The sequence below is a fragment of the Capra hircus genome, chromosome 22, assembly GCF_001704415.2.
Source record: "Capra hircus breed San Clemente chromosome 22, ASM170441v1, whole genome shotgun sequence".
NCBI classification, from domain to species: domain Eukaryota; kingdom Metazoa; phylum Chordata; class Mammalia; order Artiodactyla; family Bovidae; genus Capra; species Capra hircus.
This window is the reverse complement of record NC_030829.1, coordinates 7,689,240-7,702,510: the sequence shown is the minus strand read 5'-3', so window position 1 is coordinate 7,702,510 and position 13,271 is coordinate 7,689,240. Positions and strand designations below refer to the sequence as shown.

At 34.8% G+C, this 13,271-nt stretch overlaps 1 protein-coding gene across 23 annotated transcripts in view; it reads left to right on the top strand.

The window, feature by feature from the left end:
- Nucleotides 1-13,271, top strand: part of CLASP2 (cytoplasmic linker associated protein 2) — a 180,343-nt gene that overhangs the window by 114,311 nt on the left and 52,761 nt on the right. For 11 of the 23 annotated variants that reach the window (XM_018067135.1, XM_018067139.1, XM_018067134.1 and 8 more), the window contains 6 exons: nucleotides 511-534; nucleotides 2,634-2,651; nucleotides 4,739-4,840; nucleotides 4,995-5,021; nucleotides 10,568-10,738; nucleotides 11,177-11,284. In XM_018067135.1, coding sequence (XP_017922624.1) covers nucleotides 511-534; nucleotides 2,634-2,651; nucleotides 4,739-4,840; nucleotides 4,995-5,021; nucleotides 10,568-10,738; nucleotides 11,177-11,284 — 450 coding nt within the window. The remainder of the gene's footprint in view (nucleotides 1-510; nucleotides 535-2,633; nucleotides 2,652-4,738; nucleotides 4,841-4,994; nucleotides 5,022-10,567; nucleotides 10,739-11,176; nucleotides 11,285-13,271) is intronic. The other 12 variants (XM_018067145.1, XM_018067144.1, XM_018067141.1 and 9 more) reach the window with 5 other exon arrangements.

The following is a 13,271-nucleotide window of genomic DNA, read 5'->3' as shown; positions in this document are numbered from 1 at the left end:
GTAGAAAATTAGAGTCGTTTGATTTGTCCATGCTTCAGGGCTTACAGGACCGAAAGTACTAGGAAAGGATGGGGTGAGGAAGCAGCAAGGCAGTAGAGGGAAGATAATGACGAAAGAGCTAAATTTAGAGTGGAATTTGGGGGTGTGCTCTAGCCTATAGAGGAAGAAAGCAAGCAAGGCGAAGTGACTCAGATTATGAGAAGCTCAGCAGACCCAAGCAGGTTTGTCTGATGGTGGAGGCGCCCAAGGTTGGAACATGGGCTTCTCTAACTTCTCTAGGCAAATAAAAATTAGACTTATTATCAATTCAGTTCTTTTTTTTTTTCTGATATCTTTGTCTCACAAAGGAAATTCATCTTATTTAATCTGGTATGTTTTAATTGAAAAAAAAAAGCTTCATATTTGTACTATGAATTCTGTCTTCTTAAAAATAATGTTTTCCAGGGGTTATAAAATCTTTTTCTAATATACCAAGTTTTCCTCTGTTCTTTGCTTGCTCTTTCATCAAAGAGGATACTTCTGACAAGATGGATGGTAAGAACTTCCTTTTCTAATTCTACTAAAAAATTTTATGGTTCTTGGATTCTGTGTAATATCTTTGTTCTCTTAATTTCTGAAAATAGACTGCTTATTTAGCAGCAGTCTTAATGTGAAAATGGCTCCATAATTCTCTGATTGAATTTGGGGCTAGACATATCCATTTTGGGTTTCTCAGTTTATTCAAATACTAGATTACTGTTTGGTTAAGTTAAATCAATTTTCTTAACTTTTTTCAACCTGAGCCCTTAGAATATTCTCGATTTCTCAAGTCTTTCTCAGCAATAGCAGATTCAAGAGAAAGGAACCTGATAAGTCACATAATTTGGTTCTTTAGTTTACTAACTCTGCTGTAGAGAGAGACAGATGACATATTTTACGGATTCATATGTCCCCTCTGGTGGCTCAGTGGTAAAGAATCTGTTGCCAATGCAGGAGACACGTGAGACTCAGGTTCGATCCTTGAGTCAGGAAGATCCACTGGAGAAGGAAATGACAACCTGTTCCAGTATTCTTGCCTGGGAAATTCCCTGGGTCAGAAAAAAGTCAGATACAACTTAGTGATTAAACAACAATAACAGTGGTCGTTTATGAAAATGAAATGCTAGGTACAGATGCTGTCTTTTTAAGAGTGTGTTTCAGATGAACATTTTATCAAAATTGATCTTATTTTGAGCTGTACCTTTTAAATTTCATTATTTAGTTTATCTTTAGTTGCTTGATCCAGTACGATAATTTTTATCTGTATGATATTTTTGTCTAGTACTAGACTCTATTATCCATACTTTTCCTTCACGTCATCAGATATTACCAGTGTTATCTAGGAACTTGAGCTTTTTTGTAAGAACTTGTAAGAAGATCATGAATCTGTAAGTCACAGTGTGAGATCTAGGAAAAATGGAAAACTGTGTTTTTCTATCAATTATTACATAAACTCTGAAACTGGTTTATCTTCCACTCTGATGATTTATTTAATCTTGGCTTGGGTACATGAGTGTTATTTATAATTGGTCTCTGTGTATCTCTTTATGTTTAATGTATTTCATAAATTTAAGGAATTATTAAATGAATGAAAACCCACCATGAGATAGTTTCTGTATTTCAGTGTGGTATCGCTTCTGTCACTGAGAGTCTGGATCCTTAAAAAAACAAATTACTCTCACTTTCCAGATCAAAATTTTTCTTGTTTGGGTCAGAAACATCAGCCTATTTGAGAAATCACCTGTGTTATATAATGTGATACTCTAATTGATGTTTAGTCCTGTGTGTTTTTTTTAATCTATATACACACAGAGAGAGAAATACCTGCTATTGCTCTATAATAGTAATGAGTTCTGATATTCATCCTTGATTTTTTTTTGACCATGCTGTGCAACTTGTGGCATCTCAGTTCTCCAACCAGGGATTGAACCCCAGACCTTAGCAGTAAAAATGTGGAGTCCTAACCAGTGGACTGCCAGGAAATTCTCTTTACTTGATAATTTTTTTTGCTAGCTTTTACAACATCTTCAGTTCAGTTCAGTCGCTCAGTCGTGTCTGACTCTTTGCGACCCCATGAATCAGGGAATACAAAAAAGCTTGAATAAATAGCTGATAGATTCGTAGGTAACGCTTTGATGAAAACAACACGGCCTGGGTCCTGGATGTGATCCCATGTTTGTCAGTTAGTTTTCTAGTTCTTTCTTGGGCTCCCTTTTGAAAATACTCAGAAAGTATTCTTACATCGGAAAGATATATTAAAACGTTTGTTTCGAAGGGAGCAGTGACAGAGTTGTATCATTCTTGAGCAATTAGTTTTGTTACCTTTCTTCATTTAAAATTTTCAATATGAAATACAGTAGACAAACTGGTTTATTTCAGAATTTTGCTATTTTCAGTTGTCTAGTTTTAACTGTTTTGTGCTGTGAGTCTTTAGGTTACCTCAAATTTTGTTTTATCTCAAAACCTTTTAAAAGCTAATTTAAGGCTATCAAACTAGAAGATATTTTTTTCTTTTGCCCTTTTGTTTTCGTCTTGGGTGGGAGGCACAAGGAAAGTCTTAATATCAACGTTGGCAGACTTTGTTGAAACGTTATTGTTTTATTTCTCTTATTTAGGAACAGCATCTGAAGATGGTAAGAATTAAACATTTTGTTAGTAACACAAATACCTCTACATTAATATTTTCATTAGTAGGAATTAAATATTAAAAACTAAAATAGGCTACTTTCTTTGCAGATCTATAATTTGCCAGCTGTGCTAGCTTCTACATTTTGTGTTTGGTTATGTTATTCATGTAGATTTTTTTTTTTTTTAATCCTTCATCCTGGAGTTTTGCTGTGTATCTTGCATTATCTCATGCTGGAAAAAACATAATTGCTTCACATGTTTAATAATACCTAGTATAAAGTTACATAGTTTCATTTTTTTCTGTAGTGACATTAATGCCTTTCTTATGTGTTTTTGTTTTTTAATTTTTGCCAGTTCATTTATACTTTGTGAGTGCACGCACCGTTGCTTTATCATTGGAGTTTAAATATCATCCCATTTAAATGCATTTATTTTGTCAGCTTTTAAATGTATCTTTGATTTTGAATCAGTGCCTGGGGAATTGCATATGGTTTGAATTTGGAAGTACGAAAACCTTGCTAGATACAATACTTTATTTTGCTGAACCAATTTACCTTTTTAAAAATATTTCTTACTTTTCAGTTTGGAGAAAGGAAAAACTTCAGTGTTTTTATTTCTCCTACTTAAAGGCTATCGTATTAGCTAAGCCTCTGATATGAACCACAGTTTTTCCCCACATTTTACGAGTGGCATCTTGTAATGCGACCAGGTAGATTTGACGTTTTGATGGTCTCATGTTTACTCTGACACATTTGAAAAATTTTCATATTTTAAGTTTTAGAATACTTCATAAAAATGGTTTCTGGCACTGTGTCACTATAATTTAGATGGTAATATCAAAATAATTTATCCTAACTTCTTTATTATAATGGATAAATTTTGCATTTCAAAAATAATAATTTTCTTTCTATTTTACTTCTTAGTCAGGAGAACATCATGTCCTATTCTAAGCAGACTCTGTAAAAGGGTGAAAGTCTTGAATCATGAGCTTTTTGGGGGGCCTTGAAGAAGTTGCTAGAATGAGAGGGTCTACCACCTGTACTTCCCATTTTGCTTCATTTTATTCCTTGTTCTTAGTTAGTCTCTTCTCTTCCCTCAACTAATTTCATAATTTTGAAATTTTCCTTACCTTTAGATATGTTTTCTTAATTAATATTGCCGTATCAAGCTAGATCATAGACTGTGATTGCCCTCCAAGTTGTGCCTTTTAAGTGAAAAGGATTCTGAGCTCTTCTCCATGATCATGTTGGTATGGGTTCCAATGTGATAGTGATTGAGGCTGTTGCTCGAGAACAAAGTACCTACTAGTAATATATTTTTGTTTTTTCTAATGACAGTTTACTTAAGCACTTTGATAAGTAAGCATTCTCTCCTTTGGTTCAAGAGCTGTAGAAACATTTTTGCACCTTGGTTTCATGGAGGAGGATGAAACAGTAATAGAGAAGGAGGGAATACTGATTGGAGGCAGAGAAGGAAATGTGTAGAGAAAAGTGCCGACTCCTCTGTGATTGGTGTTTCCTCAAATAATTTTATAAATGGAAGTTGGCTGTTTGGGGAAGAGAATAGTAAACATGTCCATGTATATCTGTAGTACTCTGATGTTTAGCACAGCATATAAAAAGATATTTTAGCTAGTATTGTATCTTCTGCAAATCCCTTCGGAAGTACGTTTTCAGTCCAAAAGACCGGGCTGTTGTTTCTAAGCTTAAGCTTGTATTTTAAACTACAGGCTGAATTTGAGAATAAATTAAATTTCATAGAAACTGAATAAATGTATGCCTGTGGTAATTATCTTAAGTATAACTCTACTGGACTAATAATATCAAACTGAGAATGGAGATCTTTTAGCTTGACTTTACTCTTACCCTTAAAGGAAAGTTAGTTTATGGTGCAACACATAAAAAACAGTATATATTTTTAAAATTTCAAGGGAAAATGCTAATCTTTAGAGTGAAGTTTACAGTGTTACAGAATTTAACAATACTTGAGAAGCACACCCAATTAGAAAATTATAGTGAGATTCTTTTTTTCCCCTCATTACTAAATATTATAGAAAAATGTCTGTAATTATATAAATCATTTTATTCTTTAGGCCGGGTGAGAGCAAAGCTTTCAGCACCACTTGCTAGTATGGGAAATGCCAAGACAGATTCCAGAGGAAGAAGTCGAACAAAGATGGTGTCTCAGTCACAGCGTATGTATTACCTATTAGTTCTCTCGTGTTTCTACTATGTTAGGATAAGCGTGTTCTTTGTATGTTACTGTATTAGGAGATTGACCAGTGGAAAAAGACAAAACTAATTCCCAAAAAGACAAGCCACATACTGAGTTCTTGTTCTGTACTTTAGGTTCATCATCACCTGACAAAAATGAAGGTATTTTTTTTTCAATGTTTTGGGTCAGTTGTTGTGCATGTTTTCGAACTTTTGGAGTGGGTGTTGTCTTGTCCTTGGTGTGTTATTAGGGCTGCATCACTGATACCTGCCACTTAGAAAGAGAAACTTCATCTGTTATACAGACTTTTGCATGGAGATAACACAAATCTTTTAGCATTAAGGTTTTCACAGTCTACTCAGAAACTGTAAATGTGGAAAATTGTGCTTTTTAGGGGCAAAATAATTGCTGTATGTTAGCATCAAATCTGGTTGCATCTAGCTAATTATTCAAGGACAGATATGTAGTATCTTTGTACTTTCCCTAAAATCCATTAGAATACAGTCAGCATTTTTGGCAGGTATATACTGATTTATAAAGAGGAAACAAATTGAAATGACCAGTTTTGTTAATATTCCTTGTTAAATTTAAGATTTATATTTTTGCAATTTCATTGGAAGCAGAGTTTCTCATAAGCGCAATTATTAAAAAGCACAATTTTGAATTCTAGGTAAAATAAATGATCCATTCCTCTGTGTTCCAGAATAGTAATATATTCACTTATGGCATAATTAATTTAAAAGAGATCTCTTTCCTTCTTTATCAAGAAATTTTCCTTAGTACATACCTCTTAGAACAGGGATTTTTTCTAGGGAGGTAGTTCTGGGGTTCTTCTTTATATCATTACTTGGTCATTTTGGAAAGAAAGAAATGTAGCTATCTTCTACTGTTCTTTAGATAATATTTCAAGATATAGATGCCCAGTTCGTCTGTTTTTTAACTTGATTCTTGAATCTTAGAATTAGGGAAAGGAGCTGGGCTTAGAGGGTGCCAGAGGATGATTAGACAAGTCCAGCCTAGCAGATTCTCCTCTTTCCAAAGTGAAAAAATCCAGGCAGGATAAAGATTGGATCACTCAAGAAGAGTCCTAAAATAAAGCAGAAATGCTCCAGTAAAATTGGTCTGCAAATTGAGGATTATTTACAAATAGGAAAAATAGAGTAATTGTTTAAAGTAACTTAATCTTTAGCAGTATAACACAGAAGTTTAGAGCCTTGCTATTCCAAATATGATGCCCAAACCAGCATCAGCATCACCTGGGAAATGCACACCTGAGAAATTCACCACAGGCGTACTGAATTCAGTCTTTAACAAGATCATTAAGTGACTTCTGTTACAGTCACGTCTGAGAACTATTGATTTAGATCATGGTATCTGGAGCCGTACTTCCCAGAGTTGGTCATGGCTATTCCAGGTTATTTAAAGTTGTTACATTTCTGTGTACTTCTAATATAACCAGTAAAATGAATAGGATAATCTTACAGGATTGTTGTGAGGGTGAAATTAGTGTATTTGCCTGAGCACAAAGTACATGCTCTATATTTTAGCTGATAAGTGATCTCTTTGTTTTTCTTAATGTAATGTCAACTGAATTTTATACTCCTGTTGTGCACTTTTCTATACCTTGTTAGTCTTACGGCCTTCAGGAAACAAAAATAATGGTGAAGGAAATTTAAAGCATAGGGAAAAGTAAAGATAGCAACCCGAGACTGTATCTAGTATCTTAAGGATAAAACTCAGTTTCATGTGAGATATTTTACAGAGTTTTCTTCTAAAGTAACACTAAGACTGAACTCATGGCAGAGATTCAAAGTGCTTTGTGTACGATTTTTTAATATATTCCTTAAGGACCTCCATTTTAAGTGTATTATAACTACTGATCATATCGAGAATATACAATAATTTTTTTTATATTTGGTTTTTGACATTGAAACCCTATGCACAGTACTTCAAGTCCTCTCCTAGAGTGTGAGAACATAATAATAGGCTTTTAGACCCAGTAAGATTTTAAGATCAGATAACTTGCCCACAGTAAAATCACTTAGGTTTTAAATCATACTGGTGAGGTTTTTATTTGCTTGCTTATATATTTATTTGAATGACTGTTTCCTTTCAAATTCTTTTGAAGAAAGATATTGCAGCTTTATATAATTTGATGCAAGTCTCTTTACACACATTTACACAGAAATATTACTGTGTTGTGAAGTAATTCACTAGGGTTTGCATGGTCTTTCCATATTTTATATCACCATTTAGGGAAAAAAAATTCTTGAGTCAAAGCAGGTATGTTCTAATGGCTAACCAAAAATAAATTGAAAGCAGACCCAATGGAGAGACTTCCAGACTTAATTATTTACTTAAAGATTGTGTCTTTTCTTGTCTGTAGTGACTGATTATGTACAAATGATTGTACAGCCTGTGAGAAATTTTGTCTCTCCACCCACCCTGCTACTGTTCAGTTTTTTTCCCTCAGTGTCTTAAGAAAGATAAAATCTGTAGCTTTTTCATGTAATTTTTCTTCAGCTAGAAGATGCTGTAATTGTTCCTCACCTGTAGTTTCTAAATGTTTAAATAATAAAAGTTTAAACATTTAATTATTTAGATTATAGCCTATCAGAAGAAAAGCTGAAAAATCTGCACTTTACACCTTCATTCCATCTGCTTTGTCCATTGGTGTCTGATCTCAGTTACCAGCTGTGAAACCTACTCAGTGTTCTGCTTCTGTTAAAGTGTGCTTTTTTTGCTTTAGGATTTTTAATTTTCAAAACTGACTAAAGCTTTCTTATTTCCATCTGCCATGCATTTTAAATCTGCTCCTTCCCTCTTCATGGATTATAACCCTTACCCTAATTCTGCCTTTACACTTGTTCAGGATCACAATCTGCTAATACCATTGGTGGTAAGAATCTATAGATTTTATTTGTGCATCAGTTGTTGGATCATCTATTTTCATTATCAAGAATGGGTTCTATTCAGCAGAAATTCTTAACATTTAATATTCTATCATTTTGTAGCCATTATTGGGGTAAAATTTCCCAATTTTGATTTTCCTGTGACCTGTCCTTATTTGTTACTAAAACCCTGTTGTTGTTTTTTTTAATTATCCATGTTGAGCCCACAAAGTATAAAAATCCCAAAGCAGGGGAGCTTTAGTAATGCCATGAAAATAGCTCATAAAAAGTACAAAACAGTGATTTGAAAACTTTAGGCAGCACAAGAGAAATTAGTTATCCAATTTCAAATTTTGCAAATTATTTTCTAGGAGCATGATGTTGCTAGGTGCATCATACACTTTTTTTTATCAACTGTGATTTTCCTCAAAGAAATAATTAACCTTGCTAGTTCTTTTGCTGGGGAAAGAGCTGTGATATTTTCTTCTTCTAAGTATGAATGACTGCAAATGGGTTGTAGGCACTGGATTATCATGCTGTTCATGGCAGGTAGTGGAGAAGAGCACGAAATAATTAACCCTGCCAGCTGTATTTCCTAGCACAGGGCATGAATGAATTCAAATATATAGAGAGGGAGCTCACATAGTTCTGATAAATTCAGCCAATCTAGAATAGATGGAGTGGTTACTCTTGCTTCTATACTGCATGTTTCTTCTCTGCTGAATAGATCCACATCTCAAGGAATTCTCCAGTTTCCTACCAACACCTTCACCTCCTAAACTTACATTGGTTTTAACAGAATAACATGTTGTATGTGGTCAGTTCGTTATTCATATTTTTATATTGTCACATTCCCATAAAATATTCCATCAGCTTACCTTGCATTGTGAGTTTGTGGCATGTTGGGTGTTTGGGTGTTTTTGGTGTGTATGTTTAGTTTAGATGCTGCATGGAGAAAATAGGTGCCTTGTGAGTATCCCTAAGGTTATGACTGAAAGAAACCTCATCTAAACATTCTTCTCCTGAAATGTCATGGAACAATTCAAATGAACCATCGTTTTAAAGTACACTTGTATAATTTCCCTGCAGTAATTTAGAATTCTTTCTACACAAATAATAAACTGTCAATTTCATCATAAACATTGCTTTGTTTTACAGTATTGCTATAAACAGCAGAAGATGAGTTTCATATTGTATACTGGTAAAGTTTAGGAATTAAGCATGAGTTTAAATTGTATTCAGGAACACCGTGCCAAGAAAACAGTAACAAGGGTCACAGATCAGCAACCTGTGGGTCATATCCAGTCTGCCTCTATTCATGTACAATTTGGTCTATACAACATGATAAAAATAAGAAAGTGTCAGAGCTTTCATTTAAAAAAAAAATCCAAAAATGTGGCCAGTGTTACCTCAATATGGGGCTGGTTTGAACTAAAAAGTCTCCACTCCCTCCCTTGAACTCAGCACTCCTTCCACAGTGATGTTCCCTGCTTCTCCCCATTGACTTTGAGTCTTTAATCTTTGCTCTGTGGAAGTGAGGCATGACGGGGTAAAATGATACAAGGTGAGCAGTGACTGGAGAAGTGCCCAACAAAGAGGAAACAGCTTTCATGGGGTTTTATTTAAGCTCAGGTTTAACTTTTATAATGCTACTATCCAGAATCTAGAGTTAAATTATACCTTGGACTTACCTAGTTTATTTTCCTTTTCAATGCAAACACAAAATGCTCTGATTGACAAGGAGCTTACCCCTTTAAAAACTATACAATTCTAGTTTAAACGCATGTTTCTTTTTTTAAAATTCTTGCCTCTTCTCTGAGATTTTGTCCAGTTCCCTCTCTCTACCTGAGCACATCTTCTCTCTTCCAAGACTGGAAATTACTAGTTTTGAAGGAATCTATTTTCTTTGACATTTATTTGCCCACAAATCTTTGTTCCACCAAAACATCTACATGCCAGACTTTGGCCACCCAAGACCCTTTTTTTATTTGGAGGCAAATAACAAAACCTGTTTCTTTTTTAGCTGGCCCAACTTTGTAAACATTTAAAATTTAATCTTGGGACTTTCCTGGCTTTCTAATGGCTAAGACTCCACACTTCCGCTGTGGGGGGCATGGGTTTGATCCCTGGTTGGAGAATGAAGATCCTATATTCCACTCAGTGTTGCCAAAATAAATAAAAGAACAAATAAATAAAATTTAATCTTGTAAAAATTTTAAAATATATGGAAGTAGCAAGATAGATAACTTTGTTATGCCCATTTCAAGGCATCTCAACAGGCAAACTGTTTTAACAGTTTGAAAGGCAAATTTTCATTATTACATTCTTAAGAAGAATGTTATCAATAATAGAATTATTGTTTCTTTATAAATGTATAGCTTTAATAGATAGCTTTTTAACATATAGTTAAATGAAACCATATTTACATGAAATGTATTGTTAGATAAGTTATTTCTTTGGAAACCTTTTCTACTATTTATGTTCCGAAAATCATAATAGTGTTTTCCTTATTAAACATAACGTCTTATAGTCCCCAAAACTGAAAATATATTTACTTGATTTACCATTCAATCCTAGTATGTGTGTATACATATATATATATGTGTGTGTGTGTATATATATATATATATATATAGTATATCTTTTTATTCCAGGTTTTCAGTATATATATAAAGCTTCCTCAATCTATTTCCTTGGAACTTAGAACTTGACATTGTATCACAGGTTTCTCAGATGTACTTCTTGAATTTTTATCCTTTCGACAAAGATCTCTTGGAGTTCACAGGCTGACATTTATATGTGTGTTTGGTGTTCAGCTGGCAGCCGGTCTGGGTCTCCAGGAAGAGTTCTGACCACAACAGCCCTCTCCACTGTGAGCTCTGGTGTTCAGAGAGTCCTGGTTAATTCAGCCTCCACACAGAAGAGAAGCAAGATACCCCGAAGCCAGGGCTGTAGCAGAGAGGCCAGTCCCTCTCGGCTCTCAGTGGGTAAGATCCTTGTGTCAAACTTGGGGCCTTGTGTGTCTTTTGTACTTTAGGCCTTGGTAGCATTGAAGACCTCATTTAGGTACTTCTAAGTTTGAGGAAAACAACTTCAAGGAGAATTGAAATATATGTTTAAAAATGAAATTAGATATCTTATCTTGGATATATTACTTCTATTTTAAATCTGTTTTTTTCTTTGCAGCTGTTTAATTTTAGTAAAATACAGTTTGCTCTTCTAATCACATACAGACTAGAAGAGTGTAAGGAAGAATTTTTAATGGTATTCCTGGTAATGCTTCATCAAGAATCATTTCTTCTCATCCTTAGCAGAACTTGTTATTTATTAGCTTTATAAGAAAGAAAAGAATAAAACCAAAATATCAAAAATACAAACCCTTCTCCTGTTTACTCCACTTCTGTGCTGCCGTTGCTTCATACCAGCCCGAAGCAGTCGGATTCCTCGGCCAAGCGTGAGTCAAGGGTGCAGCCGGGAAGCCAGCCGGGAGAGCAGCAGGGATACGAGTCCTGTGCGCTCTTTCCAGCCCCTTGGTGAGTTGTCTCGGCTTCCCTGTTGTGTTCACACCATCTGATAACCTCAAAAGACCCTGGATTTAGCTTTATCAACTGTATCTTTGCCTCTTTTTCTGTCTTTTTAAGGACAGTCAGAGGGAAGTTACATGTTTGGGAAGTTCCTTTAACATTTACTTGTCTTAAATAAGGAAATTAGACATTAGATAAACAAATTGCCTTCATAGTCAAGTAAATATCATATAGATTTAGATTACATAACATTGAATTCAAGATTTTTTCTTAATAAATATCCCTATAAAATTTAAAGATAATATTTAAGTAATTACTCTTAAGTGAAATATGGACTATTCAGTTTGATAGGAATAGAGATGTTTATGCTTTTCAGCAGAAATATTCACTCTTCACCTTACATATTTAGGATTGCTGGAAAGAAGGCTGTAAAATAATCTGAACTACTTATTAAAATGGAAGGGATTAATATTTTCATGTATTTTACAGTTTAATAGCATTTCCCATGCATTAGCTTTTATCATGTCATTGCTGTGCAGCCTGTCTGTTCCTTATTATAGAGATTGTACTGTAACCTTGACTGTAATACTCCATTTACCTCAATTATAAAATGTTAAATGGTCTTTTAAAACCTTTAGTATTTTAGAGTACTTGGAGAGGCAGAATTTTTTTATGTTGAAAATCTTTAGAATTTCTGTGTGGTCCTCAGCATTTTAACTAGTACTTTATTTTTATGCACTTACCTAAAGTCATTTCATGTTTTTTTCTTTTAATTCCATAGAGTATAGCTTATTGTAACACTTAAGAGAGTTGCAGATTTTGTGACATTTGAATAGAACGTGGTTCCAGTCGTTAGCTGTTGGAAGTATTACTTCCTTCAGTAGACCTTTTGGTATAGAATTTCTGAGAAATTAAGTTTCTTTTGGGCCATTTGGTTCAACTGTATCACTACTAAACTATTCTCTACCGACCCTTTGAGCTAGGAACACAGACAGGGGTATCCTCAACCCTTGTTTGTGTTCCAGTTCCAGGTGCCAAAGAGTTTCCTTCTGTACTTTGCCAGAGATAGGTTTAGTTCAGTATGATAATACAGTAGGTTGTAGAGTGTCTTGTGTATGTGCAGACACACATACCTGTACATATGTATTGGTTAATCCTCATGCATATCTGTTTAAAAATGAAATAAATCCTATATTTGCGTAACATAAGCAAGCACATCACCTTCAGAGTTGAAGTGGGCTTGTGGTCATTTAAGAGTGTCTGTTCTAGGGTCGGATGGTCTGGTTGATATCCCAGCTCTGTAGCTGTTGTGTACCAGGGCTTCCTTATCTGTAAAATGAGGATAATAGCAGCACATAGTTCTTAGCATTAATCTGAAGACACTTTAAAGCAGATTCCACGGAAACGAGCCCTCCAAGCAGTACTTGCACACAGTGAGCGTGTGGTTCTCAGGATTGTCGTCTCTGCCACCACCGCTCTTCCACTTCTTGCCCCTGAACAGTGCTTGCTCACCTACAGTTAGTGGTGTTATATATTAGTGGCAAGGATCTTCGATTTTTGTTAATGGTATAATACCTTGTATAATGTAGAATTAGTAGAAAGCATGAGATAGCAAGAAGAAACAAAATGTTTCTAGACCATTTAAAAACTGTACAATAGAGATTATAGGAAATTTATAACCAACTTCTAATTATAAACATGTTAATATGCCTGTTTTTAAAGGGAAAGTGAAAGTGTTAATCACTCAGTTGTGTCCCCCGTGGACTGTAGTCCATCAGGCTCCTCTGTCCGTGTGATTCTTCAGGCAGAAATCCTGGAGTGGGTTGCCATTCCTTCTCCAGGGGATCTGCCCAACCCAGGGATTGATCCCAGGTCTCCCTCATTGCAGGCAGATACTTTACAGGCTGAGCCAGGAGGGAAGATATTGTTAGTCATTAATCTTCTAGATTTATCTCAGTCTCCATTTGGCAATTGAGATCATTTAAATTTTGTTATT